The sequence below is a fragment of the Cyclopterus lumpus genome, chromosome 4 (assembly GCF_009769545.1).
Source record: "Cyclopterus lumpus isolate fCycLum1 chromosome 4, fCycLum1.pri, whole genome shotgun sequence".
NCBI lineage: Eukaryota > Metazoa > Chordata > Actinopteri > Perciformes > Cyclopteridae > Cyclopterus > Cyclopterus lumpus.
The window spans coordinates 10,168,405-10,187,416 of NC_046969.1; the positions used below are offsets into that span (position 1 = coordinate 10,168,405).

A 19,012-nucleotide genomic window follows, 5' to 3' on the forward strand; every position below is an offset into this window, starting at 1 on the left:
AATTTTAGACTTTAAAAACGTAAATTTGAGTTTTAGCACTTTATACATTTGGGAGAGTTGTACATTAATTATTTACTAACGGTTTTGAACTGGCGTAGATCATATATAGGAATAAGATATATTACATATTGTATTGTGTGGAGGTACTACCATGTTATGCTACTTTCTACCTCTACTTCACTGCATTTCAAGAGCTAAATGGTGAACTTTTCATTCCACTACTTTTATTTTATAGCTTTAGCACGACATATAATTAAAGTTTTTACTATTTACCCGTAATAGTTGGGTTAATGATAATACTTAAGTCCATTTACTTAAACTATTTATATACTGTAGTATTGCTACTTTTACTTAACTAAAATACCTGAATACTTCCTCCACCACTGGTATTCATTTTTCAAGAAGTATTAGCGTTTCACGGCATACTCTTTTATTTTGAAACTCCACAAGCGGAAGCAGCTCTTCCAGGTCGCCTCAGCTAGTCTTTGATTTGACTGTTGTCACCAGCGCCTCCGCCATCCTCCCACAGCACAACAACACAATGGGGCTGTAATGTCAGCGGCGAGCGGGATAAGAGCGCCTTCTCGAGAGTACTGAATCGGTGTATGGATTTAATGATGATGAAGAAGAAGAAATTCAAGTTTAAGGTGGATTTCGAGCTGGACGAGCTCTCGTCGGTCCCCTTTGTCAACGGTGTCCTTTTCTGTAAAGTCCGGCTGCTGGACGGCGGGTTCTCCGAGGAGTCTTCACGGTGAGGCTGCCGGGTGTTCACGGGCTCGTGAAACACAGCGCGTGTGTCACGGTAACGGCTCTCTTTATCGTGGGGTGTCCTTCGAGCGGAGGAGCTTCACAGCACGCGACGATACGCGGCGAGCTGCGCGCCGTGAGAAACTAGTTAGCTGACCGCGGGTCAGCTGTCTGCGGCTGTAACGGTGTTCAAATGACTCGTAACCTTCCAGTCGAAGCTACCGACGGAGGCAGGACTGTAACCGACGCGTTTAAAACCGACCTGAAGGGAAACGTACTCAAGCACGAGTGACAATTCGTGCTCCTAAATATCCCCTCGCGTAAACTACCGTCCGTCCCCCCCGGTCGTGCTCCACGGGACACCGGGTTCCGTTTCACCGGGCGAGGAGGCTAACTTACTGTGCTATAAGGAGTCAGCTGACTTGTCACACAGCTAAATACGTTGAATCAATAGTGTCATTAATGTGATGGGTCACAGACGTGCCACTGAAGTCTTACTTTATCAAGCCCTTATTGATTAGCACAGTGCATTGTTTTACATCCAAAAGGCATATTCTGCAAGACTGCTGTCCCAAATCGTTTCTTTCTCATTCTTGGACATATCTTCCTGTGTAAATGAGTGTGACACCATATGTGTGTGTGTGTGTGCGTGTGCGTGTGCGTGTGTATGTGTGTCACTCGGGCAACTGAAACCGTGCATCAGTGTTATTATTGTTGACCTAGTGACTACTAACTCGTTTGGCTTGACAGAAAAGGACCCCGGACCCTTCCTTCACCCTGGAGACACACTGACGTGTCATGCTAAAGACATTTTTGCTGTCAAGTTGAGACACGCAAATACCTTCATCCCCTCCAGAAAACCTGTTCTGTGCTTTTTAGTTCACTTAAAGAGGCTTTTTATCAATGTGTGCCTTTTTTCATTATTATTATTTTCATCATTTGTTAATGCTGAATTATCCTTTCAAATAAGTGATTGTCATTTTAAAACAACCCCAAAGTGATGTCCTTATATTGCTTCTTTTTTTTTCAACAAACAATCTAAAACCAATATATATATTTGAATTAACTATAACGCAAGCAGAGACGGTCACGTCTTTCTGGAACTTGTTTTAGGTTCACACTGATAAGTTGACTGGCCTCTGCCATTGGACAAAGGGGAAAGCATTTTAATGGAAGGTGAAGGATTAGATGGCTTCACCCAGATTATATAACACGCCCTGTTTGCTCTACAGTAAGTAGCTCTCATAAAAGGGCTGGATAGAAAGACCCAATGTGTCACACTTTGTTAGTCGGGAGACTTCTAAGGTTGTGACATTGAGGTAATTTTAATGTAGCTCCCATTTTCTTTGTACATTTTAAATGTCATATGTGAGCAGCTAAATGAAATGGAAGAAACGCTCTGAAATGGTTCTTTAATCTCTCAACCCAGACAAAAATGGATCTCATATGGTTGAGATTCTAATTAAAACATCCTGTTCTGGCTCTTGAGATGTTCTAGCTCGAAGGATTTGTAGTCACGAGTCTTGAGTGTCGTTAAATACAATGTTTCTTTGGCAGTTGTGTTTGACCTGCGAACTTCAATGGTCCCTCTGGCGTCTCGTTTGAGTCATCCCAACTGTGAGTGTGAAAGGAAATGAGGAGTCTTTCTTTTCCTTTGGCGTGGCTATAACATTGTTTCTGCCCAAAACAAGTTTTTCTTGTTACACAAGTATCACATTGTTTGGGACAAATTCAGTTTTCTTTTAGCATTTCATTGCAGCTCGACATTGGAAGACTCTGCACCAAAGTCATATCAAATAAGATTGATTTTCTGTGTGTTTAATAGTGAGAGAGGTTATGCCTGAAGCCTGGCCACATCTGCCTTTTTAAAAGGAGAGCAGCTGTAGTTTAGCAAGACATCTGACCCATATATAGAGATCAGAGAGACAACCTCTGCATCTAAAACTCGACTTACTCACACTCGCTAATAGGATTGTGCTGTGCTGAGAAGGGCTGTGAGTTACATGCAATCGAGCCGGAATACTCAAAGCGTGCTGTGTCCAGCTGGCTGGAGGTTTCCTCTCCGTCTCTGGGAGTTCACTCTGTGAAATGTATCAACCCCAGGATGAAGTCAGCATTTGTAAAACATTAGTCACGCATCTGGTGCTTTTTTATGCATCGTGAGGCAGGGATGCAGTGCACAACGCGGGCCTCTATGTTCAGTCAGCCTTAACTGTCTTAACGGGGATCAGCGCACCCTGGTAATCATTTTAGTCTTGTTGTCGACACGCCTGGCACTGACATCTCTGTTTGTATCCCTGGTTTCTCTCTCTCTCTCTTTTTGTCACTATTTCAGATGCAAACTGTTGTCAAATGTTTTGACATGTTGCATCGTAGTAATTGATACTGTATTTGAGAAGAAAACCAGCAGCTCTGCTTCTATTTAAATCCAGCAAAGCTGATCTAAATGAATGGCATGTGGGCTGTCTTGACAGAAGGGAGGAGAGGAGAGGAGAGGAGAGGAGAGGAGAGGAGAGGAGAGGAGAGGAGAGGATAGGAGAGGAGAGGAGAGGAGAGGAGAGGAGAGGAGAGGAGAGGAGAGGAGAGGAGAGGAGAGGATGCCAGTGAAAGAGAGGCCATCTGGGGTATCGTGATGCTGCCCACGCATACGCGCTCTTTTCTGTTTCACTTCATCTCATCTTCTCACTGAGAGTAGCCTAGACCTCACTCTCTTTATGTTACCGTAGTTGTTGGCAGGCGATGTGTGTGCATGCGTTTCTTTTGTACTCTTGTGCCAAAACGAGCTACACCTGCCGCCGCAACCTTTTGGGTTCAGCAGTCAAATAAACCACAGGGGAAAACAGGGCTGTGATTTAATTTGCTTGTTTATTCAGTGTCCAGAAAAAGGCCAAGCACAAAAACTTACATTGGCAATTTAGCCTGAAGATGGGAAGAGACAGGAGGATTGTTAATCCACTCGTTAATCAACCTAAGTGGCTTTCATTGGTATGTAATAATGATATTAAACTTCGTGAAATTAAATTGTGCTTTCCCAGTAAACAAATGTTATCAGAGCTGCAAAAACAAGCAACAAGGCTGCGAACGATTGGTATTCATAATAAAAATATTTTCTTTGCTAAAAATACTTTTATTCTGAACTTTCTTAACCATTCTGTCATTTTACAAAAAGAGCCAACGTTCTCACATGTTGGAGCCGCCACGCAAAAACCTCTCCTGAAAATAATACAATAAAGCTTGGTGGAATAAGTACTACAGCAACAGTTCAGCTAATCAATGCCAGCCTTTTTCATTTTGTTCGGTTTTATTCTAATAAACATGCTTTTCATGTATAATATATGATGCATTATAATTCTGGTACAGAGCCAAACCGTGAGAGGTTATAATGTGAATGGAAATGAGCCCGTTTTTAAGTTGTTCAGAGACATCTCAAACCCTGACAGTTTTTGCACCAACCTCGACTCAAAATGTCTAACATCAAAATTGTAAATTATCCTTTTGAACCCCGATATGTTCTTATGCAGAAGAAATTCATGATATCTGACCCAACAGAGGGCCGAAAGATGGACTAAGTTTGCGTGATTTGCCCTCACAGGGAGCCGGTGCAGGCCAACTGTGTCCGATGGAGGAAGCGGCTCTCTTTCCCCTGCAAGATGAGCGCCAATGCAGGGACCGGGGTTCTGGACCCTTGTGTGTGCCGCGTGTCTGTCAGAAAGGTACAGTATGAAGCCTCTGCGTTCCACGTTTCAGATATCGATACACTTACATAGTGTCGTTGATCCATAATGTGATGCTTTGCATGTGGATGACGCGGCTTAGGTTAAAGACACGTCAGTTTATGCAAAAAAAAGAAGGCTATTGTTCATGTCGTTGTAAAGACAAGGAAGTGTCTCAACCTTTCTAACAGAATTGCTGTACCCGGGTTAAATTCTGCTATTGGTTACGTTCACTTTTATGCAGCAAATTGTAACTTGAGAGTGAAATATGAACTCTAAAACGCAGTCAGCAAGAACAGCATTTCAAAGAAAACACTCATCACAGTGAAATCTTTGTCCTTTTCTGTCCTCTGTTTAATCATGTCATGTCACATAGTTTTTAGGATATGAGGTTAAAAAAAACAACAAAAAAACAGCAGTAAAACCAAGGGAATGGATGAACCTGAATAAGCCTTCCTGGTGAAACTGCCTCTTGTGTTTCCACATCGTAGCTGCAAGCTATTTGTGGTGAGCCCTGCCGTCTTTGTCTTAGAACACGGAGCGTGTCAAGTACCCAGAGAAATGTCATTTGGCCTTCACTAGTGGCTCCCTTTCCCAGTATTTTGGTTTTGAACTTTAAAATGTCAAGCCGTTACCTATTGCTACAATTTGAACCCATTATCAAAAATGTAGTTATGCTTTGATTTCTCTTCTGATGCAAAGTAGCACATTTGCAATATTGTTAGCGTTTAACCAGACCAGTAATGCATTTGTATGTTTTTAGTCTTAAAAGGTAAATAACACGTCTCAGGACATGTTAGGACTAGATCGTGTAAATCAATCTCTGCATTTGTACGGAGCTAAAACATTCAATTAAACTTCCTTTTCCCGTCCCAGTATTTTGGAACTCAAATACATTTCAAACACATTTGAAGTGGAGATAGATGGTGATCACTTATTTTGTTTAAAACCTAATCATGTTTGAATGAAGCAAGAATTCAGATGTTTAATTTAGAAGTTTATGCTTCTCTTTTCCAGGAGCTGAAAGGTGGGAAGGCATATGCAAAGGTATTCCTCACATTATTGCGTCATCCAACCCCCATCTCTTAACCCAACCTCCAGGTCACCTAGATTTACATTAATCGGCCATATTTATGCAGATAGTTATGTGAGCCCGTAGCACACAGATGGCCTTCACTGCCTGCAGGTTGGCTCATCACGTCATTTGGTCTCTCTTTCACTGTTTTAGTAGTAATTATTTACTGAGCATGCTACATTTCTTCTTGTAGACTTTCTAGACGAGATAAGAAGCCATTTTCACGCTTCATATTACCTGCTTGTCATCGAAGGAAAAAAAAGAGTTTTTTGTTGAGTTGCTCTCATTTCCTCTCTGCTGTCATTTCACATCTAGAGATTGTAATAATGCTGACTGGTCAAAAACACCTTAGAGAAAACAAAGTTCACCCTGTGTCATTTTTCTCCTTCAGCTTGGTTTTGCAGACTTGAATTTAGCAGAGTTTGCCGGCTCAGGGAATACAACTCGCAGATGTCTGCTGGAAGGCTACGATACCAAAAATACCCGCCAGGATAACTCCATTCTCAAGGTAACGTTGAAGCGACGGCAACGCATTCACACCAGTCTCATTTGACTTTTTCGGGAGGAACTCTTAGTGTTTTAAAACTAGGAGGTCGGTGAGAAAACTGTTTTTTGCATCAACTTTAAGGATAGCTTGGAACAACAATGGCTTTTGGTTTGTTAGTCCATTAGATTGTAGCCAGAAATTACTGTATTGTATATATTATTGCTCTATATCGTGAATAACGGTTTCTAATTTGTGAAAAAGCTAATGGACATAAAGGCAAACAAAGATCATTATCCCCTGACCCCATGTTGTGGTTTTTTGAAAGATGAGATGGTTCATTTAAAGTTCTCCAGTGACCTTTTGAGTTTATTTCTCGGTTATTGTAAATTATGCATGGACCAAAGGCACCTTTCTTTTTCTTTCTTTAAACCAGGAATCCGGGCTGATAGAAACCTTGAGTGCAAAGCAAACCTGAATCAATTAACACGTCTCTTTTTCTCTTCCTAGGTCATCATCAGTACACAGCTCATGTCAGGGGATCCCTGTTTTAAAACGTAAGTGAAAGTGATAACTTTCCACTTTAGTATGGTGGAAAATCTGCTTTGGTCTGCAGTTCATAGTCTGCACTAGGTGTGTCAGGAACGATGCCAGCTGACTGTAGTTTAGTCATTTAGGATTCTTAACCATACAATTTCAATTGTAACGCCATTTCATTGCAGAAGCTTTGGTCTAACAAAGCTGGAGAATTAAACTATTTTTAAATCGTCCTGTGCTCGACTATGAGTGTGCCAAGATTGAGATGTAACTGACCTGGACCGGACTGTAATTTAAAATAGAGTTTTCCTTTTCTCTATCCGAACCCCCCTCTCTTTCCTGTCTGTGTCTCTACTACCACTATAAAATACTGCTAGAGCCTTAGCAAGAAAGTATTTATATGATGTGCCAAAGTTATGATGTCAAACCTCCTGCTGATTGCATTTGTTTTGAAAATGATCCAAGAATGCTGCAATTACTGTGGTACTTGGGAACGTTTCATGGGGATCAAATGACACAGATATACGCAAGACTAAAGACCTGTTGGCTAATCAGACTTTCACATGTCAAAAGCCCTGATTCCTTTCATCCTGCATGGGATAAACTGTAAGTTGTTATACTATTATAAACATGATTTCAGTAAAAGTGTGTCAGTACAGAGAGGAAAAAGCTGCTTCACCCAAAGGCACAATTTGACCTAGAAATTATTCTGTAGCCTGTATGTAAATGCCAAAAGCTGCATCATCTTTTATTGCAGCATGCATTTAAATATTGAGTGTCTTCAGTATATTCACTTTGTAACCTAACCTAATGTGTTAGTCCTCCCTCCCTCTCACCTTGCTTTGTATTCATAAACAATTAACACATTGAAAAACAAGACGGGAGTAAAAGCCTGATTGTCTTCCCTATGTCACCAGGCCGCCCTCCACGGCCACAGTGATCGGGATCCAGGGGGATGGAGAGAGCCTGCTGGAGGAGAGGAGGGGAGGGGACTCACAGAAAGGCTGTTCTGGTAAGACCAATCACGCCACATCGGTTACCTGGCCTGGGCCCTATTTCTCGTACCTGGCTAACGTAGTTTGCTGGATAATTTTCAGGATAAGATTACATAAGTGAGGCTTTTCGGTTCCTCAAAGCAAGTTTGGCAAAATCACCATAGCAACACATCAACAATTTGAACCTGCTCCAGCGCAGGCTAACTTAAATTAGCTGGATAAGCTGGCCACACCCCCAGAAGAAAATGGCAGCTCCCTTCCTCAGAGATCCCAATTATGAAGGAGCGATATTAGTTAGATTAGCGTTTCATAGGGAGAGAGTTCTTATCACGTGATGATGACTTCCTATACGAGCACTATCAATTCTGCCCACAAGGAATCATTTATTTACAGACCTTCTCGAGCCGTACATTGAACACCACACGCCAAAGCCGGGCATTGACTGTCTCACGGACTGTATGCAGAGCGTTGTGGTACATTGTGGTACATTGTGGTACATTATCGGCGATGCAGAACATCGGGAAAGCCACTGTATGCCATGGTTTTGGTGAAACTCATGGATGTGTTCATTACGTTCGCTGGCCATGTGTAAATGCAATAAAAGTTCTATATGGTCATCTGCACATACATATGTATATACACATATATATATTATCTACTTGTTCTGAAAGAGTTGAGATAGTTATTTTAGATCTCATTGGATGATGCATTACATTAAGCCGACTGCCAGCAGGCACATTTAAAGAAATATAATCGGATGGATTGGGGTGATGAGGCACTTAAAATTAGCCAATACATTTTCCCAACACTTATGCTGCGTTCACACCAAAAGCGTTGCGAGTAGATTCCATGAAAGTCAATGCACAGACGGGAATGGATTAGAATAAATTTCATCCAGTTATTCAGACGCAGTCTGTGAAAGTTTCCGAGCTGTGTGAGCCTACGGCTGATGTTATGTATAAATATATATATGTGATATTAATGTTATGAACCCAAACACGAGGGCGTTTGATTTTCCGACGTTTGTGGAATTTCCACAACAAGTATATAGTGGTTATTTCTTCCATGGTGGATGGCGGAAATTATAACTGTTTCCACCGAGATAAGCCACGCCCCCTCTCCAGCACGAGTGAAGTGAATGAATGAACCACAAATAGTCGAGTAAACTTATGCGAGTAAAGCGTTGCGAATATTGATGTGAAAGCAGCATTACGCATTTAACTTGTCTGACATGTCTGACTTGTCTAGCCCTCACAGTGGTGGCGGTGTTAGCTGTTCCATGATTATGGTCTGGAATTCCTCACATCATGATCATCTCCTGCTCGTCAGCGGAGAAAAAAAAGAGTCTCCTCCTTTGAGTTTATTTGCCATTGTGCTGTTAGAAAATCATGGTTTTGGTGATCGACGCTTCCCCCTTTTGAAGCATAACTATAGAACTGACGTCTGGCTCAAATTAACGAGATTGTTTGAGCGCAGATCAGCCTTTGAGAAACCGAGATAGCCTGATGTCAATCATCTTGTTAATTGAAGATGGATAATAGGATGTTTGATCGACTTAGTTGAACCACGTACGAGGAACAGGGCCCTGCTTCGTCATCCCATTGGCCTTTCCAAACATTTACCTGATGGAGCACACGTGGAGTGAGTCAGGGATGATGTCTTTTTGTAGGCCAACCCGGAGGTTGGCGTTGCAGGTTTAAGATACTGTCAAGTTTTGTTCAGCAAAATAATCTTCACAAACGAACACCACCACATTTATGATTTTTTTAATTATTTAACAGAGATTGTTACCTCTCTGCTTTCCTTTGCTATATTAAGCTGCTAATAATGTATGTAGATGTACATTGGAAAGACATGGAAGCTGAAATATTCCTCCTAACATCTTGACCACGGCAAAACTTATTTTCAGTTTAGCTGTGTAAACTCACTGCGAATGAGGAGAGTTGCTTAACATCACCTCAGCGCTTGTTGTTGTTGTTGTTGTGTCAATTTCTATCATATGTGGCTATCAGATTGAACCAACAACGATAACAACTATTTGGTTACACTTCTAGGATTAGGTTGTAATCCAAGTTTAGTGGCTAAATCCAATTTAGGGGAGGGAATACTAATTGTAAGCAGTACCATCTGATATAATCCTGTTCTATTGAATAAGTAATTGCTTAGTATCATCCTTGGCAGTTTACAATAATTAAGGAAATGAATAATATTGCCAACAGATTTAACTGTGGCATAACCTTTGATTCCAATGCCTGCGTGACATGCTCTACCAACCCCCACTCCCTACAGTAACAACTTTGAAATCACACCTAGCAGTTGCTGCTAATGCAAACCGACCATTGCGTGTTGCTTACATTATTAAAAGTTTCCACACTGGTAAACGAATGGCTTTTATTGTGAAGGAGCGACACGAGAGAAAGCCTTATTTGTCACAAAGTTGAGCAACTTCATCAGCAGTAAAAATGCACAGCGATTTAGTTTTGCATGTCTACAGCACGATGCACTCATACTTTATGTAACTGCTATTCATCTCCCATGCAGCACTATGAACATGTTTATTTTCCAGCTGCCTCTATCTGCTACATTTCTCTTCTGTGTTTCATGCGCATCGCTCTTGTTCTGTGTGTGTTTCTCCATGTGTGAACACATTGCAGTGTTCAGAATGTAGCGCAGCTCTTTCATGTATAATTTAAACTAGCTCTCTTTGACATTAGCTACAATCTGCTCCATCCTGTAGGCTCTTGCATGGTTAAAAATAGGACTGTGTGCAAGTCTGTCTCGGGGTTTGTGTGTTTGCATTTGCACAATATGTCTGCTGAAGACAATGCTCTTTGTATCGGCATCATCTTGGCTGTGCGTGTGCGACATGGTGAAATATTGGGGGGAAAACCCACCTACGCAACTCATGGTTAATGTCTCTTGAAATGGTGTCGTTATTTCTGTTGTGTTGCCGAGTATTGAATAATAATCCCCTTAAATGTGTTTATTTTTGCTACAGACAGACCTACTGCTGTGTTCAGATACTTACCAACTGTGGTCAGTCGCTCATTAATTCAGAGATGCTAAAGTAACGTAAGGCAGGTGTGGGAGGAAGAGGGACATTTTCTTTTTCTGTTGGTGTAACGGTTTCCTGTTGGTTGAAATAAGCAACAAATCAACAGCTAGTAACACAATCCAGGTTGTACAGAAATAAATAACTGAGTCTACATGTAACAAGACGGAAACTGACTTTATGTCTGTTGTCTCTTTATAAAGTATCGAGGGCATTTACGAGAGGAACCTGTGGTGTTGCATTATGAGACGTTTTTCTGTGTTCCTGTTTTAATTTTGGTTGTGCGCATATAAACACACATTTTCATTTCAGAAGTTCACATTGAATTATTTTCTTACTTCCTTCATTCACAAACAGAGCCACAAATCTGGTGTGTTGAGCCGATAATGAGCTATGGTATTAAATAAGTACAAAGCGTGGGCCTTTTCGGGCTTCTTTGGCCACAGTTTCTTTCGGGCTATGTGAGGAGGCATAAGTAAACCCTTTCGTACTTAAATGATGGCAGTTCAATAGAACACACACTTCTAATGCTTTCCTGCCCTTTGTCATCCCGTTTGTCTTGTCTTCTGTTCTTTAATGTACCAGAGAGTCGAGAAGGGAAGTGTCCGGTTGTTTCTGATGAACTTGGGGGGTGCGGCCACTCCCGAACATCCAGCTACGCCAGCCAACAGTCCAAACTCTCAGGTACGGGCACAATATCATATATCATATCATATATATTTACTGTTGTTGACCTGTTATTGATGGCAGACAATCATTGAGACCGTTTTTTAGGATGTATATGTAATATAATGTCTGTGGCTGTCAAAGCTGGATTGGTGAGTGACAGAATTAAAACGTGTTGTTTCCAGCCTCAACGACATAATGCATGAAACACTTTTGACTAAAGTGGTACAATTATGTTCCTTTGACCCTCCAGCAGAGCAGTTGAAACCTAATGCTTGAGTATCCATTACAGGCAGATCAGATGACATAATAATGATAATAAAAGATCAGAGGAAGTAGAAAGATGCACTGAGCGCAGCTCTAATGGCCCTCCAACTTTTGTATTTAAAGATGCATTTCCTGCCTCATATTTGTGTGTGGGAAGTATGCCCTTCAATGGCTGTAATGAACTGATGCCAAGATAATGATGATGATGATGATGATGATAATAATAAAATGTAGAAAGGCTGACAGCTAAAATGAATTGCAAAGCATTGCTGTAAATACAGACACCTTAAAGCACAAAAGCACTCCTGAAAAAACTGTCAGATTCAAAAGCTGAGCTTTACATAAAGAAGCAAAGAGCTGATATGCATTGCTAGAAAAGATAGAAGCTGAACTGTAATACTGTGGAAGATTACATGCATTATCTTGTTGGGAAGGAAGTAGTATTTTGGTGGAACAAATCTTTAAAAGTATGTCATCAGACAAAAAACAATATTTGGGTAGAATTACCTTTTTTAAAACTAATTACTTGGCCAGAAAGAAGCATTTTAGTTGAGTAAACCTTCAAGTTGTGAGACACAAAGTAGTTTTGTGTTGAATGAAACTTTAAAACAGAAACAAGTATTTCAGTGACTCCACCTGACCGTATTACAGTTCAGCTGCTTTATATAATGCAGTTCAGCTTTAAACTCATTTACAATTCCATTTTTCAGGAGTGCATTTGTGCTTCAAGATTTCTATATTTTTAGCTGTGCTTTTGTAAATATTTTAAGCTGCCAGCATTCACACACATCTTCTGCAAAAAATGCATTTTTTAGACACTAAATGATTTACATGGTTTAACCAGGATTAAAACATTGAGGCAAATAAAATCGGACAATTAAAATAATAAAAAACTAAAATACCCAAACAATATTATAGAAAAACGCTTTACACTAAAATGCATTTTTAAAGAGATTAGTTTTGTATCATCTTCTACGCGTGTTGTAAATAAGTAAAGATATGATTGGACTTTTATGTGCATATACCAAAATGATCCCCTTTAAGTCATGTTTGAATACAGAATGCGTAATTTAATATATCTTGTTTGCTGGTGTTTGCAATATTTTGAATACTATAATAATTGTTTGCAGGGCATACAGTTACGTAACATTACTGTCGAATCGGTTCGTTAACCCAGTGAAATGGGAAATGGCTTCTTTTATAACGCGCTTTTATCCAAAGTGCTTTACAATTTGCTTCTCATTATATCCAATATACAGAGATTCTGGTCAAAGATTTTTACATTCTTTGTCACCCATCTCAGGATACAGCACAGGTCACTCCCGCTCCTCCAGCATGTCAGAGTTCAGCCACCGGAGAAACCATTCAGTTGGCAGCGCCTCAACGGGCATCGGCAGCATCCCGGAACCCAGCGAGGACCGGGACCGAGAGTCCAGACCCTGTCCTGCTCTACCTGAACACCCAGTACCCAACACCACCACTAGCAACCCAACTGGTACACCAGTAAGGAGCGCTTCGTCCTGTGAACGACTCAACAGGTGAGTCTCTTTCAGTTATTTGTCAAGTAGAGAAATGTATTTCATGAAAAGTACATCCAGATAATAATCAGTCATAGTCATAGAGGAAGCAGCACGTTGTGGTAATCTCTTTATTGTAGGCGATGAGCACAAAACAGAGTAGCAGTTTTCTTTAAAGGAAGTTTAATCACACCTGAGACACATTTCAGGAAGCAGCTGGCATGCAGTAGAAAGCAGCGATGCAGAGCAGCAGAAGAGTCTCTGGTTTCATTATGTGGCGTCAACAGGGGCCCTTTGAATTCATTAAAATGTTAGTCATGCATTTGTAGAATCTGAAAATGTCCACAAAACCACAACTCAGAGTAGCTTCTCGAACTCAAGACCAGGGATGGGTTTAAGTACTTGGTTTAAAGTGCACTTTCTATTTAGCCGACTTCTTTGAAGACCAGCATTTAGTCACGTATTTCTTATGTGATTATTACCTTTAGAAATTGTGGCATGTTTTACTTTATTCAGATATTTATATTTGTTTTTGGTAAATCTGCCTTTTTGCTGAGAAAAAGCATACCACTCTCATATTTGTACATGTAAATAGTAAACTACACACCTCAGAGACAAAAAGAGTCCAGGAAGTTACTGCGTCAGATAATAGTCAACTAGCACGCCTCATGTCTCCTTGTAAAACCACATGTTGGTGTTAAACCCGTGTTCTTGTTTGGATCAAACAAATTGTATAAAATGTGTCATTTGGCAGCCCCCATCGCCCACAGTGAGAGAACTCTATTCTACTAAAAACCGACATCATTTCCTTCTGCTTAGATGGAAACTCGGCTCACTGGTTGACCACATCCCTTCTTGGCACTAAATGAAATGTAGATTCAGTATGATAAAAGAGAATTTTCATTTTGCAGTGGAAGCCATTGTTGATCAAATAGACACAAAGTGACTGCTTTATCCTCTCCTAAGACACCCTGTGAAGCAGGACTCCATCGAGTCTCAGCTAAAGAGAATGGACGACACGCGGGTGGATGCGGACGATGTGGTAGAAAAGATTCTCCAGAGTCAAGACTTCACACCCAGCCTACTGGACTCCAGTGCTGAAGGTAAGCTCCACATCCAGAGAAATAATAGTGTTTTTATAGTCTATCGGAAACGCAATATCTGCATGTTTGAATTATTTTGGGTGACTAAGTGTGATCCCATGCCGATGGGTCTCTCCGTCTTGCATTGACTCTTCAAGGAAAGTAATTTATTTTTAAAAAAGCCACACATTTGCTGGTTCCAGCTCCTTCAATTTGAAAGACTTTCCGCGTTTGTGTTAATTGTGAATAATTTGGACTGTTGAAGATGTTTACCTGTGCTCTGGTAAATTAGGATTAACATTTAGAATTGCATTTTGTGTGTGTGTGTGTGTGTGTATAATATATATATATACTATGAATTCTAAAACAAATTAACTAGGGCTGCATCTAACAATCATTTACATCATTTCTGTGTCTGCTAATTATTGCCTTGTTCTATTAATTGTCTATAAAATGTCAAATAAATAAATAACAACAGAAAATGTTTATATTTTGGAAGCTCAGCACATAAAATGTACTCAAACACAAAATCAATTATCCTAATCAAATACTAGAATGATTTGTTTCTGCTATAATGAAGCACAAACAAATCTTTCCGATTGCGTGCGTTAAATTCACAGCTACTTTGCAGAACACAAAAATGAACTTGTCAGTCTGTGTACTTTGAGGAGTAGGGCTTTGTTTTTCTTTCCAAGGTCTCATCCAGCGCAAATCTAGGAAAAGAAAGCTGCTGTCAATACATGATTATTTTTAGATTGCTTAGCAACTGGCTGCTTCTCATGACAAGAATTATACAGGAGGATGTGGGAAGTCTCTGTACTGACCAAATGTTACTACACCGCTGTCTGTTCCAGAGGAAGGCTTGCGTCTGTTCGTTGGCCCCGGGGGAAGCACGGCCCTTGGAAGCCATCACCTTCCCACCAGGTGAGCATGGGATGTTCACTGCACTTAGCTCATATTCAATGATTTGTTTCTCACAGAAGATGGAGATCTTTAGTCAAAGATTCAACTATTATCGGCGCTTTCAACCTTCTCTAGAGAACAGCACAAAAACTGCTGTCTCTGAGACTTTTTACTTTGCCGTTTCAGCTTCTATTTCCAAATGGGAATAGGGATGTCAATACATGTCTCAGGGTTGGTCCAACACAACAACTAGGAGATGGATTGCCATGATATTTCTTATAATAAACCTTCCCTCTAGCACCACCATGAGGTTGACGTTGGTGGTTTGTGTTCAACGTCTCACAATGTGATATAAAGCTGTGTCATGCTGCAGAGTATCTGCTGTTTGCTCGGGGGAGAAAAGGATACAAGGCCACTTTAAAAAGGTACACAAGGTCGGAGAGTAGTGTGAGACGTGTACTGATGTACAACCAGTAAAGTATTTGTTAGACAAGGATACGTAGGGATAACAGCTGCACTACTGCCGTTAAGAAGAGGCCGCCTATCGAACCAGACACACAAGTTTAGCGTCTGCAGACACAATAAGATATTAGATGGCGCGTATCTGCTCTTTGTTTGGGTGGAAGTTAAAGGCTGGGTTAAAGAGAATGTGTCGCCTGTCAGGGTGCCCAGTAGATTAAACGGCACGGCCCGATACCCACTGCGGGGCCTTGTGATACTGTAGTTGAAAGAGGGAACGATTGATTCAATGATGATGCATCGTAAGTTGTGTACCAGATATTACATTGGGTTGCTAATACTGTCTTTTCTCGCTATCCCAGGGTGGGTGCTGGAGCGTACGAGCAGGTGGTGATAAAGCGTTAGACTGACAGCCTCTCGGAGGTGGACTGACTGCTTCCATCAAAGAACTGGAGGCGAGGCTGTGTCGATTTCAATCTGCATTCCTACAGCACACACATTACCTGATCAGCACCCGGTCTGACCGGACAACAGTGCCCTCCTGTGTTCAAACGTCCTCAAGGACACTGTAGCACCCTGATAGAGAGGCAAACCGTTATTATCTCTGGGGAAACATACAGATTGTTCAAAAATATTAACATGTATGGAACTGAAACGGTCCACTCCTCATTTTCTGGGTGTAGATTAGCCTCATCTGTTTGAGGTCAACGTTATCACCCAGCATCCAAGCCAACTGTTGGGAAATGAAAGAAAACAACGACTCTTTCTCTCTAATGGAGGACACTGGCACTGTGTGTGTGTGTGTGTGTGTGCCATCAGAACGCACTGAAATCTACACCGAAGAAGAGTATGCAACGCGCTTTCAATACATTCCTTTAGTCTCCCAGTGTTTGTTTTGGACTTCTTTTTCAATTAGGGATGTTCTTTTTAATATTCGCCTCTAAGCTGCTAAACACATTGTAGTTGTTGGCACTGTGACAACTGTTGGCGTTTTGAAGTTGAGTGTTTTACTACAAAGACGAGGCCTCAGACCTGAGCTGTGTGTGTGTGTGTGTGTGTGTGTGTGTGTGTGTGTGTGTGTGTGTGTGTGTGTGTGTGTGTGTGTGTGTGTGTGTGTGTGTGTGTGTGTGTGTGTGTGTGTGTGTGTGTGTGTGTGTGTGTGTGTGTGTGTGTGTGTGTGTGTGTGTGCGCCCGCGTAGACCACTTGAAGCAGTAGTAACCGTTATCCTGGATGAGTGGAGGGATGTGATTGTTCTCTTGTGAGGAATGCGTTATTGCTACTTGCAAAGTTAAAGTGGGAGAATGTGACGCCCTCGATCTCATTTGTTTGCCGAGCAGTTTATAAAACCCTGCTGTACTATTCTGCCTTACAAAAGGCAAAATGAAACACATTTGTTCAAAACTGAGTTTTCAAATCTAACTTTTTGACATGAACTGACATCTTGGTAATCCAGTTTATTCGATATCTTCACAGATCTCAGTAACCGCCCTCTTTTCTTTTGACTCTAGTGACATACATGTGCTTTGGTGTGATTAAGCTACCTTCAAATCCCAAATGTATTAAATTGTAAATTATCATATTCATTTTACTATAGTTCTATTACCCACTAGATGTAAAGACACCCAGAAAAACCAATACATTTAGTTCCTGTAATCCCACGACAATAAATAATCAAAATAAAGTTTATTTTCGTAAACCAACTAGTTTTAAAAGACAAGAAAGCTGAGAACACAATTTTGTGGGTAAATACACATATTCTCCCATCAAATTCGCCAAAGATTACCCAAACGCAGTGTGCAGTATCTGCTTTTCTTTCCTCTATTATTCTTTTGGGTTAACAACTCAGCCTAAAATGTACACATTAATTTACTACTGTCTGCCTTAGTAGAGCAGTAAATACAGAATATAAAAAGGGGCTTCTATGATAAATCTTACTGCATAAGGGCATATATCTCATGCCCAGCGTTTCAGCTATGTATCTAATGTTCACCTATGCTTTGCAACTCGACTACATCTTTCCGAGCTGGCCTGTTGACCAGGAAGCTGACATCCTGTGGCGGACTAACAGTTGTATTAATGTTGCATAATGTCATTTGTTTCACTTAATGATTGTACAGAGAAGGACTAGTTAAGTAATCCACTGCCATGAAGAAAATACTCAACAGCACCTGTTTTAAAAAAAAAAAAAAAGAAAGAAAGAAAGACCCAGAGTAATAGTTTTGTGTTTGTATCTATAACGACTTAACTAAGATTTAGTCTTAAAACCACTAAAATTAACCAACACGATCCAAGCAACGATTATTGAGTCTAATCTGAAACAAAATTGATGTGATGAGAGTTCTGAAAGCCTGATAGTATCGTGCACGTTGACTATTTGCCTTTCCAGTCAAATTGAGGACCATTTATTCAGTGTATTAGCACATTTGCCAAAGTACACAACACACTGTTATTACCTGGGACGCCGTCAGGCCTATGCATATCCAGAAAATATTAGACGCATTCTAACTATTGAAAACAGACTGTACAGTATCTGTAATCTGTCTCCTGTCATAAGCCATAGTAGAGGTAGGATACCTCTTCTTCTAGATACACTCTGTATGTGTTATATCAATATCTGCACAAGTGTCATCCGTGTATGGTGTTTTAACTATACGTCACTGTTCTGTTTTATGTCTGTGTTCAGCATGATGAAGACGTCCTTTTGTTAGCTTGCAGACCGTGACACCTCTTTTTCCTCATTTGATATGTTGTGCCATCTTTTAATTTGAATATTACCACATCGAAGGAACGTTTTTGCATGTAGGAAAACATGCTGTTCTCATCACTTCCGTGTTAAAAGCAGATATTTGTGTTTAATGTAACTGTGTTCTCATTGTTTTTTTTCATTTTTGGCATAGTTTAAATGTCTGTTGAAAATCTCATCTTTAATGATATCGTCGTCTTTGTTTTTGAATCTGTCATTGCTGGTATTGTGCCATATTTTTGCTAAATATTTTATTGTTAAGAGAAAAGTGTCACTACATAGTTAAGACAGTGTTAAGTGTATGATTTTATGGCCAACATGTATCAACTATTGGAGTTTTGTGTGGATAGAAATCATCCGTTTTACCTGTGTGACACAGGTATGATTATCTTGGTACTTAACATGTTGTTACAAACATGGTCTCTTCTCTTCTGTGAAGCCGTTATAAATCTGTATATTAAACTGTAAAATGTATTCTTCTGTAAAGTGATGTTCTGACGCTGTCCAGTGTTTCCCATTACAGACTTGTCCTCTCGGCCAACATTTTCTTTCTGAACAAGTGTGCTGGATGCTTCAAATGTGTACCTTGCACTGTTGAATAAAACGATCTGAAAACCTTGAGCACGTATGAGAATGCGCTTCAACCTGCGTAAAAAGCACCGCAATCACAATGTTAACATGTTCTCTCATTGAGTTGTATTATACCATTTACATGTCAGGTGTCTTACACTCCTATTTAAGAGGCCAATGGGTATTTACATACAACACAGA

General features: G+C 40.5%; 1 protein-coding gene across 2 annotated transcripts; it reads left to right on the forward strand.

The window, feature by feature from the left end:
* The first annotated feature begins 479 nt into the window (after positions 1-479).
* fam102bb (family with sequence similarity 102 member Bb) lies at positions 480-18,862 on the forward strand. 2 transcript variants are annotated; one of them, XM_034530304.1, is made up of 11 exons: positions 480-751; positions 4,340-4,460; positions 5,478-5,507; positions 5,927-6,043; positions 6,530-6,576; positions 7,474-7,568; positions 11,189-11,287; positions 12,840-13,074; positions 14,020-14,156; positions 14,990-15,059; positions 15,860-18,862. In XM_034530304.1, exons 1-11 carry the CDS (start codon positions 606-608, stop codon positions 15,900-15,902), a joined length of 1,140 nt encoding a protein of 379 aa, XP_034386195.1. In that variant the 5' UTR covers positions 480-605; the 3' UTR covers positions 15,903-18,862. The 2 variants fall into 2 exon arrangements, with proteins under 2 accessions (XP_034386195.1, XP_034386196.1); XM_034530305.1 differs by having other exon boundaries at positions 706-802.
* Positions 18,863-19,012: the final 150 nt, after the last annotated feature.